The sequence below is a fragment of the Ovis aries genome, chromosome 4 (genome assembly GCF_016772045.2).
Source record: "Ovis aries strain OAR_USU_Benz2616 breed Rambouillet chromosome 4, ARS-UI_Ramb_v3.0, whole genome shotgun sequence".
Lineage (NCBI taxonomy): Eukaryota > Metazoa > Chordata > Mammalia > Artiodactyla > Bovidae > Ovis > Ovis aries.
The window spans coordinates 33,405,968-33,427,219 of NC_056057.1; the positions used below are offsets into that span (position 1 = coordinate 33,405,968).

Here is a 21,252-nt window from a genome sequence, read left to right on the forward strand (position 1 = left end):
TAAGCAGATCTTGAATATGCCTATTTGGTATAAAGATAAAGATAAAGGTTGGATCCCAGCATCATTAATATATTTGGGACGAGGGTATGCTTTCATTTCTGTTAATAATTACAGGTTTTGGACCCCAGCAAGACTGATCAAAATCAACAATGGCTGATCCCTTTGTTCAAAAATTCAAAGAGCTTACTATGCAGAGAAGCTTTACTTTCTGTACAAGGGAAGCAACACCTCCTACATGGGGTCAAATGAAGAGGTTGACCCAGGAAGCAGAGAAGACATTAATGAAGGCGGGGCAACCTCTGAATCCTACCAATCTTTTGCTTGCCATGATGGCGTTGGTGACATGTCAGGTAATCGGTGTATCGGCAAGTAATCATACATATTGGGCATATATACCTAATCCCCCATTAGTAAGAGCAGTTTCTTGAGGGGAACCAGAAGTGCAGGTATGTACTAATGAGACTGCCTTTTTTCCCCCACCAGCTTGAGGGGGAATAGAACAACTATCTCATCATAAACAGCAATATAATATTAGTAATTTGACCATTGCAGTGGAAGGTATTCCTTTATGTATAGGAGGACACCCCTTTTGTCTGTCCACCAAGGAACATTCTCATCATTCTTACAATACATGGGGGGTAAAATATAATAATTACCATTTTGCTACTTTTACTGTGCTTGTTTCCACCAGGGGATTTAGCATCTCGACAGAACCGGTAGATATTCATAATGAAATACATATGTCACTATGTCCTGTTAACTTTTTTGCTTCTTCTCTAGAATCTTTGGAATGGGAATGTTGCCGAGGTCATCGACCCTTTAAAGTCATGAATTATTCTGGGTCTATCATTGTAGATTGGAGTCCAGATCATGGGCAATTCTTAGAAAAATGGTCAAATAAATCTTTTAGGTGGCATTGTGCAAATAGCACTTTGATCGGCAATGGTAATGAAACAGTTAAATGGCAGCAATTTGCACTTGTCCCTCCTCAATTACAATTGCAAGGGTATCTGCACATTCAAGGGGATATTTGGAAACTATGGGCAGTTTCTGGTAATCTCACTATCTGGTCAGCAAACTATACTTTGGATAGTGGTGACTCTTCGGGTCCATTCCATGTTAATTTACATGTTAATAAATCTTATTCTGCAATGGCATGTGTAAAATATCCTTTTGCATTGTTATATGGGAATTGGACCTGGAATGATACTGTGAGATCTGTGTCATGTGACTACTGTAATCTAACTCAATGTGTAAATCAGTCTTGGTGGGAAGAATTTGAAAGACGAACCTATAACTCCAATTTCTCGTTAGTAATTGTTAAGGCTCGGACAGAAGTATGGTTACCTATAAATCTGACTCGGCCATGGTCAGACTCTTTTGCTGTTTCTCATCTAGTAACCGCTGTACAGACTTTGCTACATCGATCTCGACGTATGCTTGGTGTGGTCATTGCTTCGATTCTAGCAGTCGCGTCAGTAACTGCAACAGTGGCAGTGGCAGGACTTGCATTACACCAAGGAATTCAAGCAGCTGATTTTATTCGGGACTGGCATAAAGACTCTCATTTGTTATGGCAACAACAGCGAGATTTGGATGCACAACTTGCTACCGACGTGCTCAATCTTCAACACATCGTTTCCTGGCTTGGAGATCAATTAGCTGTTTTATCTACACGAAGTGTGTTGAAATGTGATTGGAATTCTTCTCAGTTTTGTATAACACCTTTACCATTTAGCATGAGTGAAAGATGGGATAAAGTAAAATGATCCTTGACTGGGCATCCAAATCTCACTATGGAGATTATGGACCTGGAATGACAAATTTTGTGTACTTTTAGCAGGACTTTACCTGGCATTACGGGGTCCTGATTTGCTGAAAAGTCTTCAAGAGAGAATGAATAATTTAAGTCCATTAGGGCGTGTATCCTCACTAATTGGGACTACCTTTGGGAACACTGTGTTTATATTACTTTTATGTTGTGTTGCTTTTCTAGTTTTCCAGCGATGGCGGAAAGGGAAACAACTAAAGCGCGAAGCAGAGAAGATTCAGTCCATGCTACAATTTATAAAAGCAAATAAAAAAGGGGGAGATGAAGGGTCATTGCAGCCATAATAGGATAGCGGAGATGTGCCTGCAAACGGGTGTCTCTGCTTGGGCTGAACATGCTTGCAAACGAGGCATTCCGCCAAGGAGTCTGGACACAGCCTTGAGTTTAATGGTCCCTTGCAAACGAGGGAACATTCCCTTCTTGTGATAAGAAGAAAGAAAGGGCTCTGGACAGAACTCTGCAGTAGACAGAGATTTCACTCCGCTTGCTGTACGATAACATGTATGCACCTGCGCTGTACTGAAAAGGCTTATTCATGCAGTCTGGAATTCTGCCTAGGGGGCTTTATAAAAATAAATCACAATTAGTTTTGCGCAGCTTTTTTCCTCCGGCCGGAGTGGTGTATTGTCTGTCTCTTGTGTGTCTCGTGTGTTTTGTCTTTGTGTCATTTCACTCACAACAAAGATCATTATACAGTCCAGTGGTTTTGAAACATGGTTGCTTATTAGAAACATATCTGGAACTCTGGAGGAAAAAAGCAATACCTGGGCATTGGTAGTTTTAAAAAAATTCCAAGATAATTCTAATATGTATCTGGATTTTAAAAAGGGATTACAGGTTTTTCTATTTAATAGTAGTTTTGGTGATTTTTTTTAAACTATTAAATTTTGAGAGTTCCTTATACATTAGGTAAAGACTAATCCTTTGTCAGATATGTGATGTGCATGTTACTTTTTTCCCAGGTTGTAGCTTGTTTTTTCATCTCCTTTACATGGTTTTCACAGAGCAAGAGTTCCTGCTTTTGGGGGAAAGCAGATAAAGTCTTCCTTCTTCTAGAGGAGATTGTATAAAATTGGTGTCAATGCCTCTTTAAATGTCCAGTAAAATTTTCCAGTAAAAGTGGCCTGTGCCTGGAGAATTCTTTTTCAGGAGCTCAGAACTTACTGAATAGATTTCTTTAATCACTATTTCATCTTAGTTGTTCTGGATATCACAATATTCATAGGCGACATAAAAATCTACTGGTATCAACATTTTACCACTTATCATTTTGGGTTCAATCTTCAAATATGATTTAGAAATCTCCTGGGAAAAGAAAGGCCCAAAAAAAAGAGAAAAAGAAAGGCTCAAATTCCTGCTCTTTCTGTTGTTCCTTTTCCCTTCCTGATGCTCCAATATGCCTTGTATCACTTTCCTTCTGTTTGAAGAACTTCATTTAGCCAGTCTTTAATAGGAGGTATGCTAATGGAAAGTTCCTCTATAGTCTTCCATGATCTGGGAATGTTTTTATCTCCCCCATCATTCCTAAAAAATACTTTAACGAAGTATCCCCAGTTGACAGGTCTTTTAAGCACTTGAAAAATAATTTGCCACTTCCTTCTGGTTTCAGATAAGAAATATATTGTCATTCAAACTGATGTTCCCTGTAGGTAATATGCTGTTCATCTTTAGCCAATTTCAACTTTTTCTGTCTTTAGTTTTCAATGATTTAACTATGATGTGCTTTAGCATGGATTTCTTTGGGTTTATCCTGTTTGAGGTCAGCTTAGCTTCTCGGAGCTAAAGGTCTGCCTTTCACAAACCTTGGACATTCTCAGCAATTATTTCTTCCAGTGTTCCTTCAGCCTCACTCCTCTCCTTTCTTTTGGGACTCTGATGGTCACAAATGTTCCATATGGTACTACTGTCCCACAGGTCCCTGAGGCACTTTTCATTTTCTGTTTCATGCTGGGCGACTTCTACTGTTCTGTTTCCAGTCCACTGACTCTATCCTGTCCTCTCCACTCAACAAGAGTAACCCCTCCATCGTGACTTTTGTTCTACGGTTGTACCTTTCAGTTATCTAATTCCATTCTGTCCTTTTTTCTTAATTCCTTTTTCACTGCTGATATTGTCTATTTCCTTTTGTTTTAGGATAATTTGTAATTGATTAGTGAAGCATTTTTCTGATGACTATTCCAAAATCCATGCCAAACAATACTGACATATGAATTGTATCAGCACTTGTCAGTTAAGTGTTTTTTTCTCATTCAAGTTGTGATTTTCGTAGTTCTTGGTATGACAAGTGGTCTTCTTTTAACTATATTTTGGGTGTGGTGTCTATTATGTCAGGAGACTCTGGGTCCTATTTAAAGTCTTTTACTTTAGCAAGCAGTTACCCTTTGGGGATTTAGCATATAATTCTTAACCTACTTCTGTGAGTTGTGGGTCAAGCAGCAGTTTTACATTCAGAGTGTTTGTGGTATGACTTTCGTCAGCATGGTTTGTCTCCAGTTGCTAGGGCCCTTGCTTCTGCTACCTGAGGGCGTGAAAGTGTCCTTAAGGTTGGACCCCCTCATGTAGCAGTAGGATATGGTAGTTTCCCCTCCCTTTGCCCCCTAACTGACCCAGTGTCTCTGGGCGGGGTTAGACAATTGCATGCAGAGATCAAAAGAGGCTTTCTGGAGTAGGAAGCTTGCTGGGGCCAAGCCTCTTCCTGTTCTGCCTTCTTGCCCCTTTGCCTCTGAGTTATAGAGGAGAGCCTCAGAATCACAGGAACAAAGCAGCTTCCTCATTTCTTTTTTAATAAGACTGACAACCAGACAATTAACCTAGATGTCCAACAGCAGGCGAATGGATAAGAAAGCTGTGGTACATATACACAATGGAGTACTACTCAGCTATTAAAAAGAATACATTGAATCAGTTCTAATGAGGTGGATGAAAATGGAACCTATTACACAGAGTGAAGTAAGCCAGAAAGAAAAACACCAATACAGTATACTAATGCATATATATGGAATTTAGAAAGATGGTAATGATAACCCTGTATGCAAGACAGCAAAAGAGACACAGATGTATACAACAGTTTTTTGGACTCTGTGGGAGAGGGCGAGGGTGGGATGATTTGGAAGAATGCCACTGAAACATGTATATTATCATATGTGAAATGAATTGCCAGTCCAGGTTCAATGTATAATACAGGGAGCTCGGGGCTGGTGCACTGGGATGACCCAGAGGGATGGTATGGGGAGGGAGGCGGGAGGGGGGTTCAGGATAGGGAACACATGTACACCAGTGGCAGATCCATGTCAATGTATGACAAAACCAATACAATATTGTAAAGTAATTACCCTCCAATCAAAATAAATTAACTTATATTAAAAAATTTTTTAAAGAAAATATTAAATAGTATCTGAAGTAATGCACAATTAATTATTAAAAGATTAACTTACTGCTTTCCCCCCTAACTTAACTAGAACAAACATCAATATATTTTAGAACAGTTTTTCAGCAAATACTGATATGAAGAATCTGCCACCTGCCTTGCCTAACATGCTAGTAAACAGAAAAATCATTTAACACAAAGGCTTTTGCCAAATATTTCAACAGAGATACAGTTTAGCCACCAACAATACCATTCAAACATTGCGTTAGTATGAACAATAAATTAATAAGAATTCTCAGAACTTCAATTTCTTCCTCTGTTAAAGGAGATGATATCTAAACTTTGCAAGAACATGTATTTCATGCCTTTGAAGAAGAAGATAATATGATGGAATGAGGGGGAAAATATTCTGTAATATTCTATAAACTTCTACTTCACATGTAGAAAATATAATAGCTAAATATTGCAAACAGTGTAACTAACATTTACTAATTTGGGGGGAGATTAAGATATGTTGTTATTTTATACTCTGAAATTCCCTGGGATTTTTTAACCTAAAAACAGTGGAATCTGGGTAACAAGGTCCTATTGTATAGGACAGGAAATGGTATTCAATAACCTGTGATAAACCATAATGGAAAAGAATATGAAAAATAATGTATATATATGTGTATCTGCATTACTTTGCTGAGCAGCAGAAATTAACACAACACTGTAAACTAACTGCATTTCAACAAATTTTTTAAAAAAGAGAAAAATATATATACTTGCCTGACACAGTAGATATTTTAAAAAATGGCAGTTACTGTTTATAATAGCAAAACAATATCCATCCCACAGGGTTAAATTTTTTTAATTTCTTAATACAGCCTGATTCATTTTGTGTTAGGCTTGGGTTTGCTTGGCCCTCCGTTATTTCACATCCTTTTGCCATGTGAATGTGTAGCTCTGTCTCTCATTTCTCTTTTTCTCTAAGAAACTACATACCAGGCCAATCTCTCCACAGCCACCTACACTTACAGGAAATCAATTTAGAATGAACACCACACCCAGTCTCAAGAGGAAGGCCTCCCTGCGGAGGTGGGGAGGGCCATTTGCATTGCTTTGCTTTCAAGACAGAGAGGGAACCACAGACCTCAGATGTACATGCGTAAGGGGCTAGAAAAAACCTCTTTTTAAAAAGCTGTCTTCACACCAACGGACTTAAGTATGTATAAACACAGAGCCATTTATAATGCTGACAAAACTGTTCTGCCAACAAAATAAATAAAATCTACACAAACACTGACATCAATAATGGTGACTGAATGGGACTTACGTGTTAGTCACTGAACTTGAAGCTCTGCTTGTGAACGTGGAACTGTCTACCGGGGACACAGCTCTCCGAGAGCCGAGCATGCCTTCTGCATGAAGGCAGAGAAGGAGACGGGAGAGCTCCATCTTTCCCTCCCCCCAGTAACAGCACAGACTCTGGGTGGGGACAACTCAGTGAGCTCACATCTGCCTATTCCCACTGACTGTGAACGGAAGATTTAACACCAAGATTGAACAGAAGATTTAACGTCATTGTCAGTGTCGGGGTCATCATGTGACAAAAACAGCCTCTACTGGAGGAGCTGTGGGGTGTTTTTTGAGGGTGGAGACAGTTTAATAGCCTGGATTCACAGGCTTCACACCTACCTTTGCCCAGATGGCAGCTGACAGGCCAAGAACAGGACTGATGGCCAGAATCACAAGGGTGAGCTTCCAACCTTTTGTAAATCCTATTATAAAACCAGTGAAGAATGTCGCCATTGCCTGAAAGAACATTCCGATTTTGTCGCCAATTCCTTCATTAATTTTGGAGACGTCACTGAAAGAACAGTGTTAGAAATAAACATCAGGATTATGAACACCAGAACTTTTCTCCTGAGTGTTTGTTGGTCTCAGTGGGGGGTAATCAGTTTACATCTAGGATTTTGCTCAGGAATGTCCCCAGCAAGTATCATGGCGCCGCCCTAATGCTCACTCCCACAGGATGTCTTGGGTCTAGCAAGTCCAACCCCTCATTCACTACCAGTCACGCGGGACCTCTTCATGCCCTGCCAGGGTTCTGGGAACAAAAAGACGCATGAGGCACGATCAAGACTCAGAAGGAATTTAGTTTCAGAATTACTCTCAGATTTTATGACATCACTTCCATTTTAAAAGAATAAGAAGTACATGTCAGAGTTCAACACACACCCAGGTACTTACTCTGTGAGGTGCGTGTTAAGTTCTCCAACGTCATGCACGTCAAACCAGCCTATCTCCTGTTGCATGATGGCATGGAAAAACTGTTTTCTGATTCTGTGTACTTGTCTTCCAGCAGCCAGACACCAGAACGAGACCTGGATGTAAGCAGCAATAAGCACGCCAGCACCAATTCCAGAGTAATAGTAGGCGTACCTGGAAAAGAGCAAGAAAGCTGCCCACACGCCACTTTCTCATCAATGCACTGTCCCCAGCAGACCCCCTGCCCTGCCCTTTTCAGTCATCTGGCAACCTCGCCCTCCTTCAAAGCAGCACTGATGGTCAGCATCCAACCCCAGCCACCCTGGTAGAATGTCATGGTGAAGAGCGTGCTTTCTGTTCTGGCTCAAATCCCAGCTCTTAACTGCGATACAGGCTGACTTCACCTTTCAAAGTCCCAGTTTTCTAACTGGCAAAATGGAGATAAGAACTGTAACACAGTGGGACTTCCCTGGCAGTCCAGCAGTTAAGACTCCATGCTTTCATTGCCAAGGGCATGGGTTCAATCCCTGACTGGGGAACTAAGATCCCGTATGCCTCGTAACATGGCCAAGAAAAAGAACCGTAACACACTAATATATAAGAACACTTGCGTCTGTGCCTGGCACCCAGTTAGCATGTAGAGAATGCCAGTTATTGTGAAAGACGTGAGTGGTGCCTAAAAGCATCACAGCATTAGGTGAGGTCTACCAGTGTCATCCTGCACACCTGGATTACCCCTATATCAGCTGAACACTTGGGATGGTTTCTGCACACTGGGGAATGGAAAGAAGGGACAGAACTTGCCAGAAAGTGAAACCAAGAGATGGAGATCGTCACCTGACCTTTTGGGTTATTAATCTGCCAGACAACTGAGAATAAAAAATGTTTTTATACCATCTGCCCAACTGGCCATCATGAGTTACCCTGAAATGCTTAATGAATCAAGTAGCAGGGCCCCCCAGTTTAAATTCTAACGATAAAAAGAATGAGCATCTTCTAAAACCAGACCCTTGATCAACTAGAAATGCCAAATTTATATTTCCTTATCTGAGTCTTCATACAGAAAAAAGCAAACAACTCATGTGCCTCACTAAGCAATTACTTTTTAGGTAAAAACAAACATTCAAAAATGAAATACAGGATTCCAATATTTCTACTTTTAGAAGTTCACAACTGGCCACCCTCAAACAAACAACTTGTATGAATCATGCAGAAACTATAAAAATGGTGATGTAACAACCAGATAGCTGCTGATGTCGATGCTCACAGCCTGATGTAAACATATCTCCCCCAAGTTATACCTGGTAATGTACAATGTCTTTATCAGGGAAGCTAGAATTAGAATACTACATTTTAGTTAATATATAACTCAATATTTATTATCCAAGTGTTAATGATACAGCAAGAGATAGCTAAAAAGAAGCCTCATTTAACAAGTGGAACCTGTGCTTTGAAAATAAGCTAATGTATTGTAAGCCACCAGTCTACATTTACTCAGAAAAAAATACCTGTATTTAAGCATTTCTAAGATGATTATGGGCTCCCCAGGCAGTTCAAATGATAAAGAATCCACCTGCTACGTGGGAGATCTGGGTTTGATCCTTGGGTTGGGAAGATTTCCTGGAGAAGCTAACAGCTACCCACTCCAGTGTTCTGGCCTGGAGAATTCAATGGACAGAGGAGCCTGGCAGGTTACAGTCCATGGGGTCACAAAGAGTTGGACATGACTGAGAAACTTTCACTTTGAAGATGCTTATAAGACACTGCTTTTCATCAATATTAAAAAAGCGCCTCTCCATAAGAGTATCTGGAAGTGTTTGCTTCTCAACTTTCAAAATATGGTCAAATATGTCCATTTTCTTCAAATCTACTAGAGTACTTACAGGGTAATGTGCAATCATTTTCTTCTGAATCACTAACTCATGCCTTTGGACATGTTTTATAAGCTGTTCTGAGAGCAAACTTCAAGGTAAGTAAATCATTAATGAAAGCTTCCAAAGTGAGTTAAGGTTAAAAGGACTATATTTATTCTGGAATGCATTGCTTCATTGTTCAGAATAAGATGCTATATTTAAAAAAATCCTCTTTAACTGATCGCATTATATCATGACTAAAGCCAACCAAGAAGCAAACTAATAATACAAAGCCATTGCAAATAATGTGATTCTTAACTGCATTTTAAATAAGCTCACCTTGAACCCCTCTAATTTCCCTGCAGATGATATTCTATATTTACCAATGCATACATCAGTCTGATCCAGGCTTAACCTTCACTTTAGAGTGTTTTATGAAGCAAATTCTTTTCTTTAAGAAAAAAACCTACATTGTATCCTCCTAAAACACTAACAATGATGTTGATCCCCTCAAAAGTTTGAATCTTTATTATAATAGTGCAAAATTTTTAACCATATTACAATTGGATTAAGACAGAAAGGCTTAGCAGTAGCAGAAAAATATCTACTTACTTGGTCATTTCCTTCTCCAGCTTCTTGCCATACTCTTCTATTTATAGTATCTAGTTGATCGCAAAACAAACATACACTGTTATGTTTCTTTTTTTTTTCATTAAAAATATGCATATAAATAGAACTTCCTCCACAGTCCAGTATTAATAATCTGCCTTCCAATGCAGGGGACACAGGTTCAATCCTTGGTCAAGGAACTAAGATCCCATATGCTGTGCATGACAACTAAGCCCTCACGCTCTGGAGCACCCATGCCACAACCGGAGAAGCCCACGCGCCCCGACAGGAGAAGCCCATGTGGCCCGACAGGAGAAGCCCACGCGCCCCGACAGGAGAAGCCCAGCAAGCCCGACAGGAGAAGCCCGCGTGCCCTGAGGGGAGAAGCCCACGTGGCCCGACCAGAGAAGCCCACGCGCCCGGACGGGAGAAGCACACGTGCCCCCAAAAGTCCCACATGCCGCAACTAAGACCCAACACAGACTAATGAGGGAATTTCAAAAAGATAAACATATCAAAATGAATCAAACTGGTGTCACTTAACAACTTACACAAAAACAGGTCGAACTAATTTAATTGCGATTATCTATAAGCATCTGTGCAAATCCTTTACTACTGGCTGTGTGCAACCACACACACTAAATTCAGTGAGGCTTATTTGCGAGAAGAAAGCTGCATTGATTAAGAAGCAGTCTGTCAGCCGAGATACTACTGTCCCTGGATTAAAATGTTTTATGAAATTCCACTCCAAGATGACATGGAGAAAAATCTTTTCTGTGGGTTTTGTCCTGATAAATATCAGTGCAGGCTTGACCCTAAACCATTTAGTATTTCAAACTGAACAACACATTTCTTCAGTTTTTATTTTAAAAATATAAGATACAAAGAAGAAAGTAATAAACACCAGTGAGCTCATTATGCAGTATTAGCAGATGTTAACGTTTTAGGACAAGGTACATTTAGACTCTAACACCTCCCTCCACACACACACACACACACGTGCGTGCATGCACTAGCCACTGTTCATATTCTGGTGTGAATTTTTTTCAGATTTTATTTTCTATATGCAAGTATACACGTACATGCTTATTTTAAAAGACAGAATCACAGTTCACATTCAGTGGCCAATTTTCCATGTCAGTACATGTGTACATGGGGCCTCCCCAGTGGCTCAGTTAGTGAAGAATATGTCTGCAATATGGGAGACCTGTGTTTGATCCCTGGGTTGGGAAGATCCCCTGGAGAAGGGAACGGCTACCCACTCCAGTATTCTGGTCTGGAGAATTCCATGGAAAGAGGAGACTGGCAATCTACAGACCACGGGGTCGCAAAGAGTCAGACATGACTGTGTGACTGAACTGAACTGAATAAACAAGTAAATCAATAAATCAACAAGATAAGTGTAATAACTCATAAAAGGGAAATAAAGCAGTGATGCTACAGTAACTTTGGAGTGGACTGGGGACAAAGGTCTTTCTGAGAGAGAAATGAATGATGAGAAGCTGGGCAGGTTCTACATGGCCCCTAGCCAGGGAGGAAATGAGAATATTCATGGAACAGTGGGTGGGTTGTACTCAGAAAGCAATGAGCAATGGGACTGACGAGGCAGGAGGGGGCCAGATCAGGTGGGCCAGGTAGGCCAATGGAAGACGTATTTATTCCAGGCTATGGAAAACCATCGAGCATAGATGTGACTGTCATATGTTTATAAAAGCTCATTCTTAGGGACTTCCCTGGTGGTGCAGTGGCTAGGACTCAGCAATCCCAATGCAGGAAGCCTGGGTTCAATCCCTGGTCAAGGAACTACTTCTCACATGCAGCAACTAAGAGTCAGCATGTTGCAACTAAAATCCAGAACGGCCAAACACATTTTTTCAAAAAATTTTTAAAAGCTCCTCCTGAGAGTGTGTGGAGAACTGGATACTAGTGGGCGGGGGTGAGTGGAAGCACAGAGAGGAATTGGGAAGAAAAAGGATGACTCGGCACAGGCTGAGCTGGGACATATGTGGTGGCAACATATGCGGTGACTTCAGCCCTGCTGCCAGGTGGTCGGAGAGCCAATTAGCAGAGGTCCCCCTCCACCACTCTCAACCAAGGAGGCCTCTCTGTGAGCTGCTTTCCCCAGGCAGCCTCTGTGACAGACATCATTCACACAGGAGGATTCTCTGATCACAGACGTGAGGAAACCACTGCCTTCAATGGCCTGTCAGGGCCGTTCTGGCTCAAGAATGCTATGACTCAATTTTTCCCGTCATCTTGTGCACGAAGCTCCATCAGACACAAGCAAGAGCAGCTTGGACCTTCTGCTTAGATGATCACTCCCCTCTGGCACTTGCCTGCCACTCAGGGTGGCTGGGATCATCGCAGGTGACCGAGGTGACTCTGGGAGCCACAGTCACTCCTGGCCTGGAGAGCGGTACCTCAGAGCTGCCCTGCCTGATACACTAATATGTAAGTCCACAGGGTGGCATCATAGGGAGAGAAAAGACCAAATGAAAAGTTGGGTTTGAAGCGTTTGCTTCAATTTTAGGCAGAATTTGAAACCACCAATAGAGTGGGGGAAATACCAGAATAAAAGGCAGGATTCCTGGCCCAGGAATTCAGCAATGCTCACTAGCAAGCAATTCCATTCTGGCCACGTTGGCTCAGCTTCCTGAGCACTGGTTTCTACATCCATAATATTATGGGTTTGGGCCAGATGATTCTCTGGGCTCTTTTTTAACCTATAAAATTCTGTAATTTGGTCTCTCATTTATTCATCTCACTTCTTAAGCACCTAGAGTGGGTCACGTATTATCTATTTTCATTTTTTGCTGCTTTTTATAATATTATAGAGTTTACACTGTAACTAACCTACTTTTTAAAAAAGTGTCTCCCCCATAGTAACAACAACAACAAAAATCTGACTATTCTACACTACTACTACTATTCTAGAAAAATTAGACATATTTTAAGTTTTTAAAAAATGCACGAGAGAGTTGTGAGCTAAGTTTTATTTTAGGCAAAATGAGGGCTATAGTCTGGGAGACAGCACCTCAGATAGCTCTGAGAAACTGCTCCAAAGAAGTGGCGAGGGAAGGACAGTATATACTTAATTTTGGTAAAGGGGGAGTTCACACAATCAAGCACTTATCTTTGCAAAGGTTTTCTGCTAGTCAAGAGAAACTAACGTCACCATGAAGGAAATAAGTGCTTTTCTAGATATGAGGAGATGCAAGAACTGGGCTCCTAAGATCAAATCCTGAAAACATCTATCTGAAGACCTGTTCTGGCAGTTCTCCAGAGCACAGAGTGCCTCATTTTTTATCTCCATCCTAAACTCCCCTAAAGGGAGTAGCCATAAATAGCATAGTAATGTCTGTGGCTTCCATGAAAGCAGCCATAAATACTATGCCAACAAGCGGGCATGTCTCTGTTCCACTAGAACTTTATGTATAGATACTGAAATTTCAATTTCAAATTATTTTATAATGTGTCACAAAAGATTTTTCTTTCATTTTTTCCCAGTGATTTACAAATGCAAAAATCATTCTAAGCTCATAGATGGCGTAAAAAGAGGCAACAGGCCAGATATGGCCCACGGGCCATAGTTTGAGGCTCTTGCCTTCCCTGAAAGGCATGGCTAGCAGTCCATAGTTACTAAGGAAATGCATCTGAAAAGGACGGCTTCACATTTATAACAGGTACTGAGTGACTTGCAGTATGCCTTTCAACAACTCTAAAAACTGAGTTAGTATCACAGAGTTCTGAAAAGATGAAATGAGATAAGGAACCATATCATTACAAGTTATGAAGGTTCATTTGTGAGGAACATGGAAACATGAGCTTCTTGTTGATAATTATAACAAATATTAACAATTATTGAGCACCTTTTCATGACTAAACCCTCCCCTGTGAGCCTTAAGTGAGGAATCCATTTAATTCTCACAATCATTCTATGAAGTAGGTTCTACTGCTATCTAACTGTTCCAAAGATGAGAAAATTAAAGCATGAAAATAATCCCCCAATCGTCTTAACCAAAAAGTGGCAAAGGTGGAATTTCAGAGCCAGGCAGTCCTACACTCCAGAGCCAGCCCTTTAACTACTGGATATAGTATCTCTTAAGAAGGTAGCAGAGACAGACAAAACGTCCAAATATTCCTCTAAATTTCCCCAAGACTGGAAGAGGGAGCTGAACGGGAAGGGCTGGCAAGGAATGCAACATGAACTACATCCCCAGGTGGAAACTCTGTGATCCGAACATATGAAGATGCATGCCAAGGAGGAGCAAGTCTCCACAGCTGGACCATTTTGAGAACTTATATATGCTACTAGGGAACAAGTCAGGTTACTGTCCATCTCACATGTAAATATGGACCAGGCAAAGCCAAGACACAGTAATGGTTAGTACTCCTACTTAAAGAGATTGATTATTTTCTTATGAAAGTAAGGGCCAAATAATTTTTCAGTGATCAAGATAAAATGTATGCAAATGTTAATGCAGTTTTAAAAAAAAGACCAGCTGAACACACATCCCAATGTTCACAGCAGCATTATTTGCAGTTGCCCAAGATATGGAAGCAACCTAAGTGTCCACTGACAGAAACATGGATAAAGTAGACGTGGTGTATATATACATATACAATAGATTACTACTGAGCCACAAAAGAGAACAAAATTTTGTCACTGGCAACAACAGGTGTGAACTTCTACGGCATTATGCTAAGTGAAATAAGTCAAAAACAAAGACAAATTCTGTATAATATTATCAATTATATGTGGAATCTAAAAAAAAAAAAGCCCAACAAACTAGTGAACATAACGAAAGAGATGCAGACTCACAGATACAAAGAACTAGTGGTCAGCAGTGGAGAGGGGGAGAGCAGGGGAGGGGCAGCACAGGGCTGGGAGGGGAAGGTACAAAACCGCTGGGTGTAAGACGGGCTACAAGGGATGAACTGTACAGCACCAGGACTACAGTCAGTATTTTATAATAACTGGAAATGGAAAATAACCTTTAAACATTAGAAAAAATAAACTCACACAAAAACATTTTAAAAAATAAAATTTGCAAAAGACCAATCCACACAGCTCCAGGTGCGTTTACCGTGGCCCATGTGAGCTCAGCTCTGCTAGCTGCAGGGAGCCATGTGATAGCCCACTCTTCCCAGACTGGGCCAACCTTCAACAGGTGCGTTAACAGCCCAGTATTTCCCAACTAGCACAGCTGGGTTCAGCACCGGCCCTCCATGGAGTGCATGCAGGTGCACAGCGTGGCTCGTGGAACACCTCCAACAGTTAGATCAGTGTGTGTCTGGACTGAATTTAAAAATAAGTAAGATCAATAGGGGTCCCAGATGTACATATAAAGTCGGCTGAGCTACCACAGAGCACTGAAGGATCCTTGCATTGTAAGGTGGTAACAACTCCAAAGAATATTGCTAAATTACAGCATGCATGGGAACCAATGAACAAAGAATATTGCTAAATTACAGCATGCACGGGAACCAATGAACACATTGGTTAAAAACAAAGCTAAACATTTCCTTTTGGTGACTGGTATGAAGGAAAGGTACCAGTTCAAAGGTGGTGCAACATCTTTTGGCTGGTCCGTTTGAAGGGGCTTAACAAACACATGAGAATTTTACAGAGCTCAGACACACAGTAAGATTCTCTAGCCCAACTCATTACCGGCATTCACATAATTTGAAGCAGTCCTGCCGCAGGGTAAAGAATGTGCTCTTCAGGATCACACACACAAAAACAGTTCCTAGGATCCACAGACAGGTATCAGAGGATCCATAAAGACCCCAAATCGCATGCATATCTACGTGCATATTTCTGGGGGAAGGGATTCATAGCAATCATCAGAGACTTAAAGGTCCTGCAAAATCTATGTCACTAAATCCTGGAGTGCACAAACAGGCCTCTTCAAGGTCTCCATGACTTGAGTGCACACCAGGCTGTAAGTCTTTGTGCAGTTTAGTCGAAATCAATGTACACTTGACCAGAGGTGACTTGGGAGCTCACAGTTATGAGCCAGTTTCTCCTCAATCAAGTTCAAGGACGTGAAAGTGTGTGACACCCTAGTCCACTCACTTTCTCACTCTGCTAAGAAACTTGTTTTAGCTTGTTTCGGCCATGCCACGCAGTTTAGGAGATTTTAGTTCCCTGACCAAGGATTAAATCTGGGCCCTCAGCAGAGAGAGTGTGGAGTCCTAACCACTAGATGGCCAGGGAATTCCTAGAACTTAATTTAGGTTTCCTTTCTTGATCAGCCAAATGTCTTGCTTCCTATTTGACTGAGAAGACAAGTTCTACAAATCCTCATGTCCAAGTATTCCAACCTTTGAGCACTAACATTCAAATACTCTGTCTTCTCACCCGTTATTGTTGGTGAACTATTCACGCCTGTACTTCAAGCAAGTATTTCCTCTTAAGCATAACTTTCCTTCCTTTCTCAAGGACAGCACTCAAACGAATCTCTCCGTCTCTCCCAAAGCATCACTTTCTCTTCTATCTTGGATAATTTCTATCAGCATACAAACAATCTGTCATTCTCCCATCCTAAACACACACACAGCTTCTCTTGTCCCCATTTCTCCATTTCCATGTTTCCAAAAAGCCCAACCTGTGATGATGCCCAAAATTAAATTTCTGGTATTTACTGCCAAAACTGATCTCCCTCTATCTTCCTCATCTCAGTTGATAGTAACTGTATCCAGCTTATGCTGTTTCTCAGACTAAAAACTTTAGAATCATCTTGGATTCCTGTCTCCTGTACCCATAATCAATATGTCAGGGAACTGTGTAACTGATTCCTGCTTAATATTCAAATACCAGATTAGGTTCCAATACCTTTTCCTGAAACTGCCTGGGATATTTCTGCCTTCATAGAGTGCTCTCTTTTCCTATCTATCTCTACCAGCACTTTCACTGTATGTTCTAATGATTGTGAATATCATCTTCTCAAATTCATTACAGATATGAGCTATAGCCAGACCCCTCCATCTCCCACAGCACTAAACACACTCATGCATACTTGGTGAGGACTCCACAAACTTCACTGTGAGTCAATGAATGATTTTTCATCAAGCTTTCAAAACAATCAGTACCACAAACAACACTTACTTTCATTAGTCATGTTTGGAAAAGTTACGTTTCCGAAATTTCCAAAACCTGCAAAGCTATCCGTCATGTCTCCAAACACTAGCATCATGAGGGGGAGTCCAGCTCCGTGGATGATGGCAGCCAAAGTCCCCAGCACCATACACAACCTATCGAGCCAATTTGAATAGCGAAACTGAAAAAGGAGAAAATACAGACAACAGAAACAATTAGCACGATGTCATGGAAGGTTAACTCTACTTTCCGAATGTATCCAAAATCTAAATAGTTACCTGTAGATTACTATTGCAACCACCTTGGCCTAATAACCTAAGAGAAGCAGGCATTTGCTTCTTTTTTTTTTTTTTTTTGAGTTTTGACATTCTTTATATTGGACTTAAGTCTATCCACTTAATAAAAAATTAAACTATAGTTGATTTACAATATATTAGCTTCAGGTGTACAACAGGTACTCAATAATTTAATGGATTATACTCTAAACTTATTATAAAATAATGGCTATATTCCTTATGCTGTACAATACATCCTGTAGCTTATTTATTTTATACAGTTGGTTTATACCTCTTAATCCCTACCCCTATCTTGCCCCTCCTATCTTCCCTTTCCCCACAGATAATACTCTTGATCTCTGTATCTGTGAGTCTGTTTCTGTTTTGTTATATTCATTTATTTTATTTTTTAGATTACACATATGATAACATACAGTGTTGGTCTTTGGTTTATTTCACTAAGCATAATACACTCTGGGTCCACTCATGTTGTTGCAAAAGGCATAACTTCATTCTTTCTATGGCTGAATAGCATTCCATTGTATGTATGTGTGTGTGTATGCCACATCTTTTTCACCCATCTGTCGATGGACAATTAAGTTGCTTCCACATCTTGGCAATTGTAAATAACGTTATTAAGAACTTGGGTGCAGAGAGCTTTTTAAATTAATGTTTTCATTTTCTTTGTATCTATACCCAAGAGTAGAAGTGTGGTTCTGCTTTTACATTTTTGAGGAACCTCTATACTGTTTTCCACGGCTGTACCAATTTACAGCCATACCACCCTGAATGCGCCTGATTTCATCTTCCTTCTCTTACATATGAGGGCTTCATGAGAAAATGAATGTCACAGGACATTCTGGAACATTAAAGAGATCTATAATGGCTCAATGTAAGAAATATAGTATTTGTGACTCTGATTCCCAAGAGTGGAAGCCACTTTTCAGGTCAAGATTTTTCTTGGTTAAAACACCATGATTGCCAAAGGTCCCTCTGAGGACACCATTGAGGAAACATGTTTTGCTGCTTTCAGAAAGTGGCTTGGGTCAAATATCTGCTGCCTAACAGCACTAGCATAAATGTTAACTGGTATTAATGTAATTAGGCCTCCATGCCTGTGTGCATTCTCAGTCATGTTTGACTCTTTGCAACCCCAGCCCACCAGGCTCCTCTGTCCATGGGATTCTTTAAGCAAGAATACTGGAGTGGGTGGCCATTTCTTTCTACAGGGGATCTTCCCAACAGAGGAATCGAACCTACATCTCCTACAGCAGCAGGCGGATCCTTTATCACTGAACCACCTGGGAAACCAATTAGGCCTCCACAGTGAGAAGGAAAGGGAAAGCAATGAGTTAGATACATGCTTCCCAAAGACCAGAGTAGATCTGCATAAACTCTTTAATTGCAGGCAAACCATAAGAAAGAAAAGAGTGAGCTCCTGAGATGCAAACCTGATAAGAAGAGGACACAGTAAGGGGAGTGGGCTTGGGGCTGTGACAGGCCCACTTGGGAAGCGATTAATACTTCTCCCATTCGGGAGGATCTTCCTGACCCAGGGGTCGAACTCGCATCTCCTGCACTGGCAGGCGGATTTACCTTCTATTAAAGGCTATAAAGTGGAAAAGTGTCGAATTCCTCAATAGAGGAAGAAAAGATAATTGATATACAAGATTTCCCTCATCACCACTCCCAAAGTACTAACTCAAAAACTAATCACTGGCTGGAATAAAAGTAAGTGGGCCATGAATATAAATATTTACTAAATGGTATCTCTAATTTTCTTGAAGAGAGCTCTAGTCTTTCCCAGTCTATTGTTTCCCTCTATTTCTTTGCACTAATCACTGAGGAAGGCTTTCTTATCTCTCCTTGCTTTCTTTGGAACTCTGTGTTCAAATGGGTATATCTTTGCTTTTATCCTTTGCTTTTCGCTTCTCTTCTTTTCACAGCTATTTGTAAGGCCTCCTCAGACAGCCATTTTGCTCTTTTGCATTTATTTTTCTTGTGGATGGTCTTGATTCCTGTCTCCTGTACAGTGTCACAAACCTCCGTTCATAGCTTATCAGGAACTCTATGCCAAAGAATGCTCAAACTACCACACAATTGCATTCATCTCACACGCTAGTAAAGCAATCCTCAAAATTCTCCAAGTCAGGCTTCAGCAGTATGTGAAATGTGAACTTCCAGATGTTCAAGCTAGATTTAGAAAAGGCAGAGGAACCAGGGATCAAATTGCCACCATCTGCTGGATCATCGAAAAAGCAAGAGAGTTCCAGAAAAACATCTATTTCTGCTTTATTGACTATGCCAAAGCCTTTGACTGTGTGGATCACAATAAACTGTGGAAAATTCTGAAAAGACAGGAATACCACACAATCTGACCTGTCTCTTGGGAAATCTGTAAGCAGGTCAGGAAGCAACAGTTGGAACTGGACATGGAACAGACTGGTTCCAAATAGAAAAAGGAGTACGTCAAGGCTGTATATTGTCACCCTGCTTATTTAACTTCTATGCAGAGTACATCATGTGAAACACTGGGCTGGAGGAAGCACAAGCTGGAATCAAGGTTTCTGGGAGAATTATCAACGACCTCAGATAGGCAGATGACACCACCCTTATGGCAGAAAGTGAAGAAGAACTAAAGAGCCTCTTGATGAAGGTGAAAGAGCAGAGTGAAAAAATTGACTTAAAGCTCAACATTCAGAAAATTAAGATCATGGCATCCAGTCCCATCACTTCATGGCAAATAGATGTGGAAACAGTGGCTGACTTTATTTTTCTGGGCTCCAAAATCACAGCAGATGGAGATTGCAGCATGAAGTTAAAAGATGTTTACGCCTTTGAAGGAAAGTTATGACTAGCCTAGACAGCATATTAAAAAGCAGAGACATTACTTTTCCAACAAAGGTCCATCTAGTCAAGGCTATGGTTTTTCCAGTGATCATGTATGGATGTGAGAGTTGGACTATAAAGAAAGCTGAGCGCCGAAGAATTGATGTTTTTGAACTGTGGTGTTGGAGAAGACTCTTGAGAGTCCCTTGGACTGCAAGGGGATCCAACCAGTCCATCCAAAAGGAGATCAGTCCCAGGTGTTCATTGGAAGGACTGATGCTGAGGCTGACTCCAATACTTTGGCCACCTGATGTGAAGAGCTGACTCATTTGAAAAGACCCTGATGCTGGGGAAGATTGAAGGCAGGAGAAAGGGACAACAGAGGACGAGATGGTTGGATGGCATCACTGACTCAATGGACATGGGTTTGGGTAGACTCCAGCAGTTGGTGATGGACAGGGAGGCCTGGCGTGCTGCGGTTCATGGGGTCGCAAGAAGTCAGACACGACTGAGTGACTGAACTGAACTGAACTGATTCAATGACTGAAGAAATCCAGTAATAAATACCGAAAATACAATTCAAGTAAAAAAAAAAAGGATATTCAATATACATTCTGCATGCTTTGACAGCATGGTATACACAGTAGAGAAGACACAAACTTGAGTGAATGGGTCATTCTGTCCTTTGCAGAAAAGCTTCATAAAGAAGGTGATGCTTCCTCCCAGATTCAAAAAGCTTACCATGGGTTGAAAAGCAAGGAGGAGGACTTCCCTGGTGGTCCCGTAGTCTAGCAAGAAATAATGAGTGTGATTAAGAATAATTTGGAGACCAAGTAATGTAGATAGCACGTGGACCATTCTTTTATGACCTTAGGACAAAAGCAAGAGAGATGATGGTTACTAGAGATGGTTGTAATGCCAAGGGATAACTTCTTAAAGAAATTTTCTACATGTTTGTAGGTAAATGAGTCAAAGAGAGCATTGGTGAAAATACAGGAGGGAAACTGAGATGCAACAGTGTCCGAGAAAGTAAGAGAAATAGCTATTTTGAGAACCTGGAGTGAGGGATCATCAGCAGGTATGATAACTATTAGGAGAGACAAGATATTTCCTGATGCCCCAAGACTCCTCAT

At 40.8% G+C, this 21,252-nt stretch overlaps 1 protein-coding gene across 5 annotated transcripts in view; it reads right to left on the bottom strand.

Moving 5' to 3' along the window:
* The window catches only part of LOC101112460 (ATP-dependent translocase ABCB1-like), a 166,288-nt gene that overhangs the window by 112,032 nt on the left and 33,004 nt on the right, over positions 1–21,252 (bottom strand). For all 5 annotated transcript variants that reach the window (XM_042249153.2, XM_060414579.1, XM_060414578.1 and 2 more), the window contains 4 exons: positions 17,025–17,196; positions 9,917–9,966; positions 7,434–7,625; positions 6,879–7,050 (listed from right to left, as the gene is read on the bottom strand). In XM_042249153.2, the coding sequence (XP_042105087.1) occupies positions 6,879–7,050; positions 7,434–7,625; positions 9,917–9,924 (372 nt within the window). In that variant the 5' untranslated portion in view covers positions 9,925–9,966; positions 17,025–17,196. The remainder of the gene's footprint in view (positions 1–6,878; positions 7,051–7,433; positions 7,626–9,916; positions 9,967–17,024; positions 17,197–21,252) is intronic.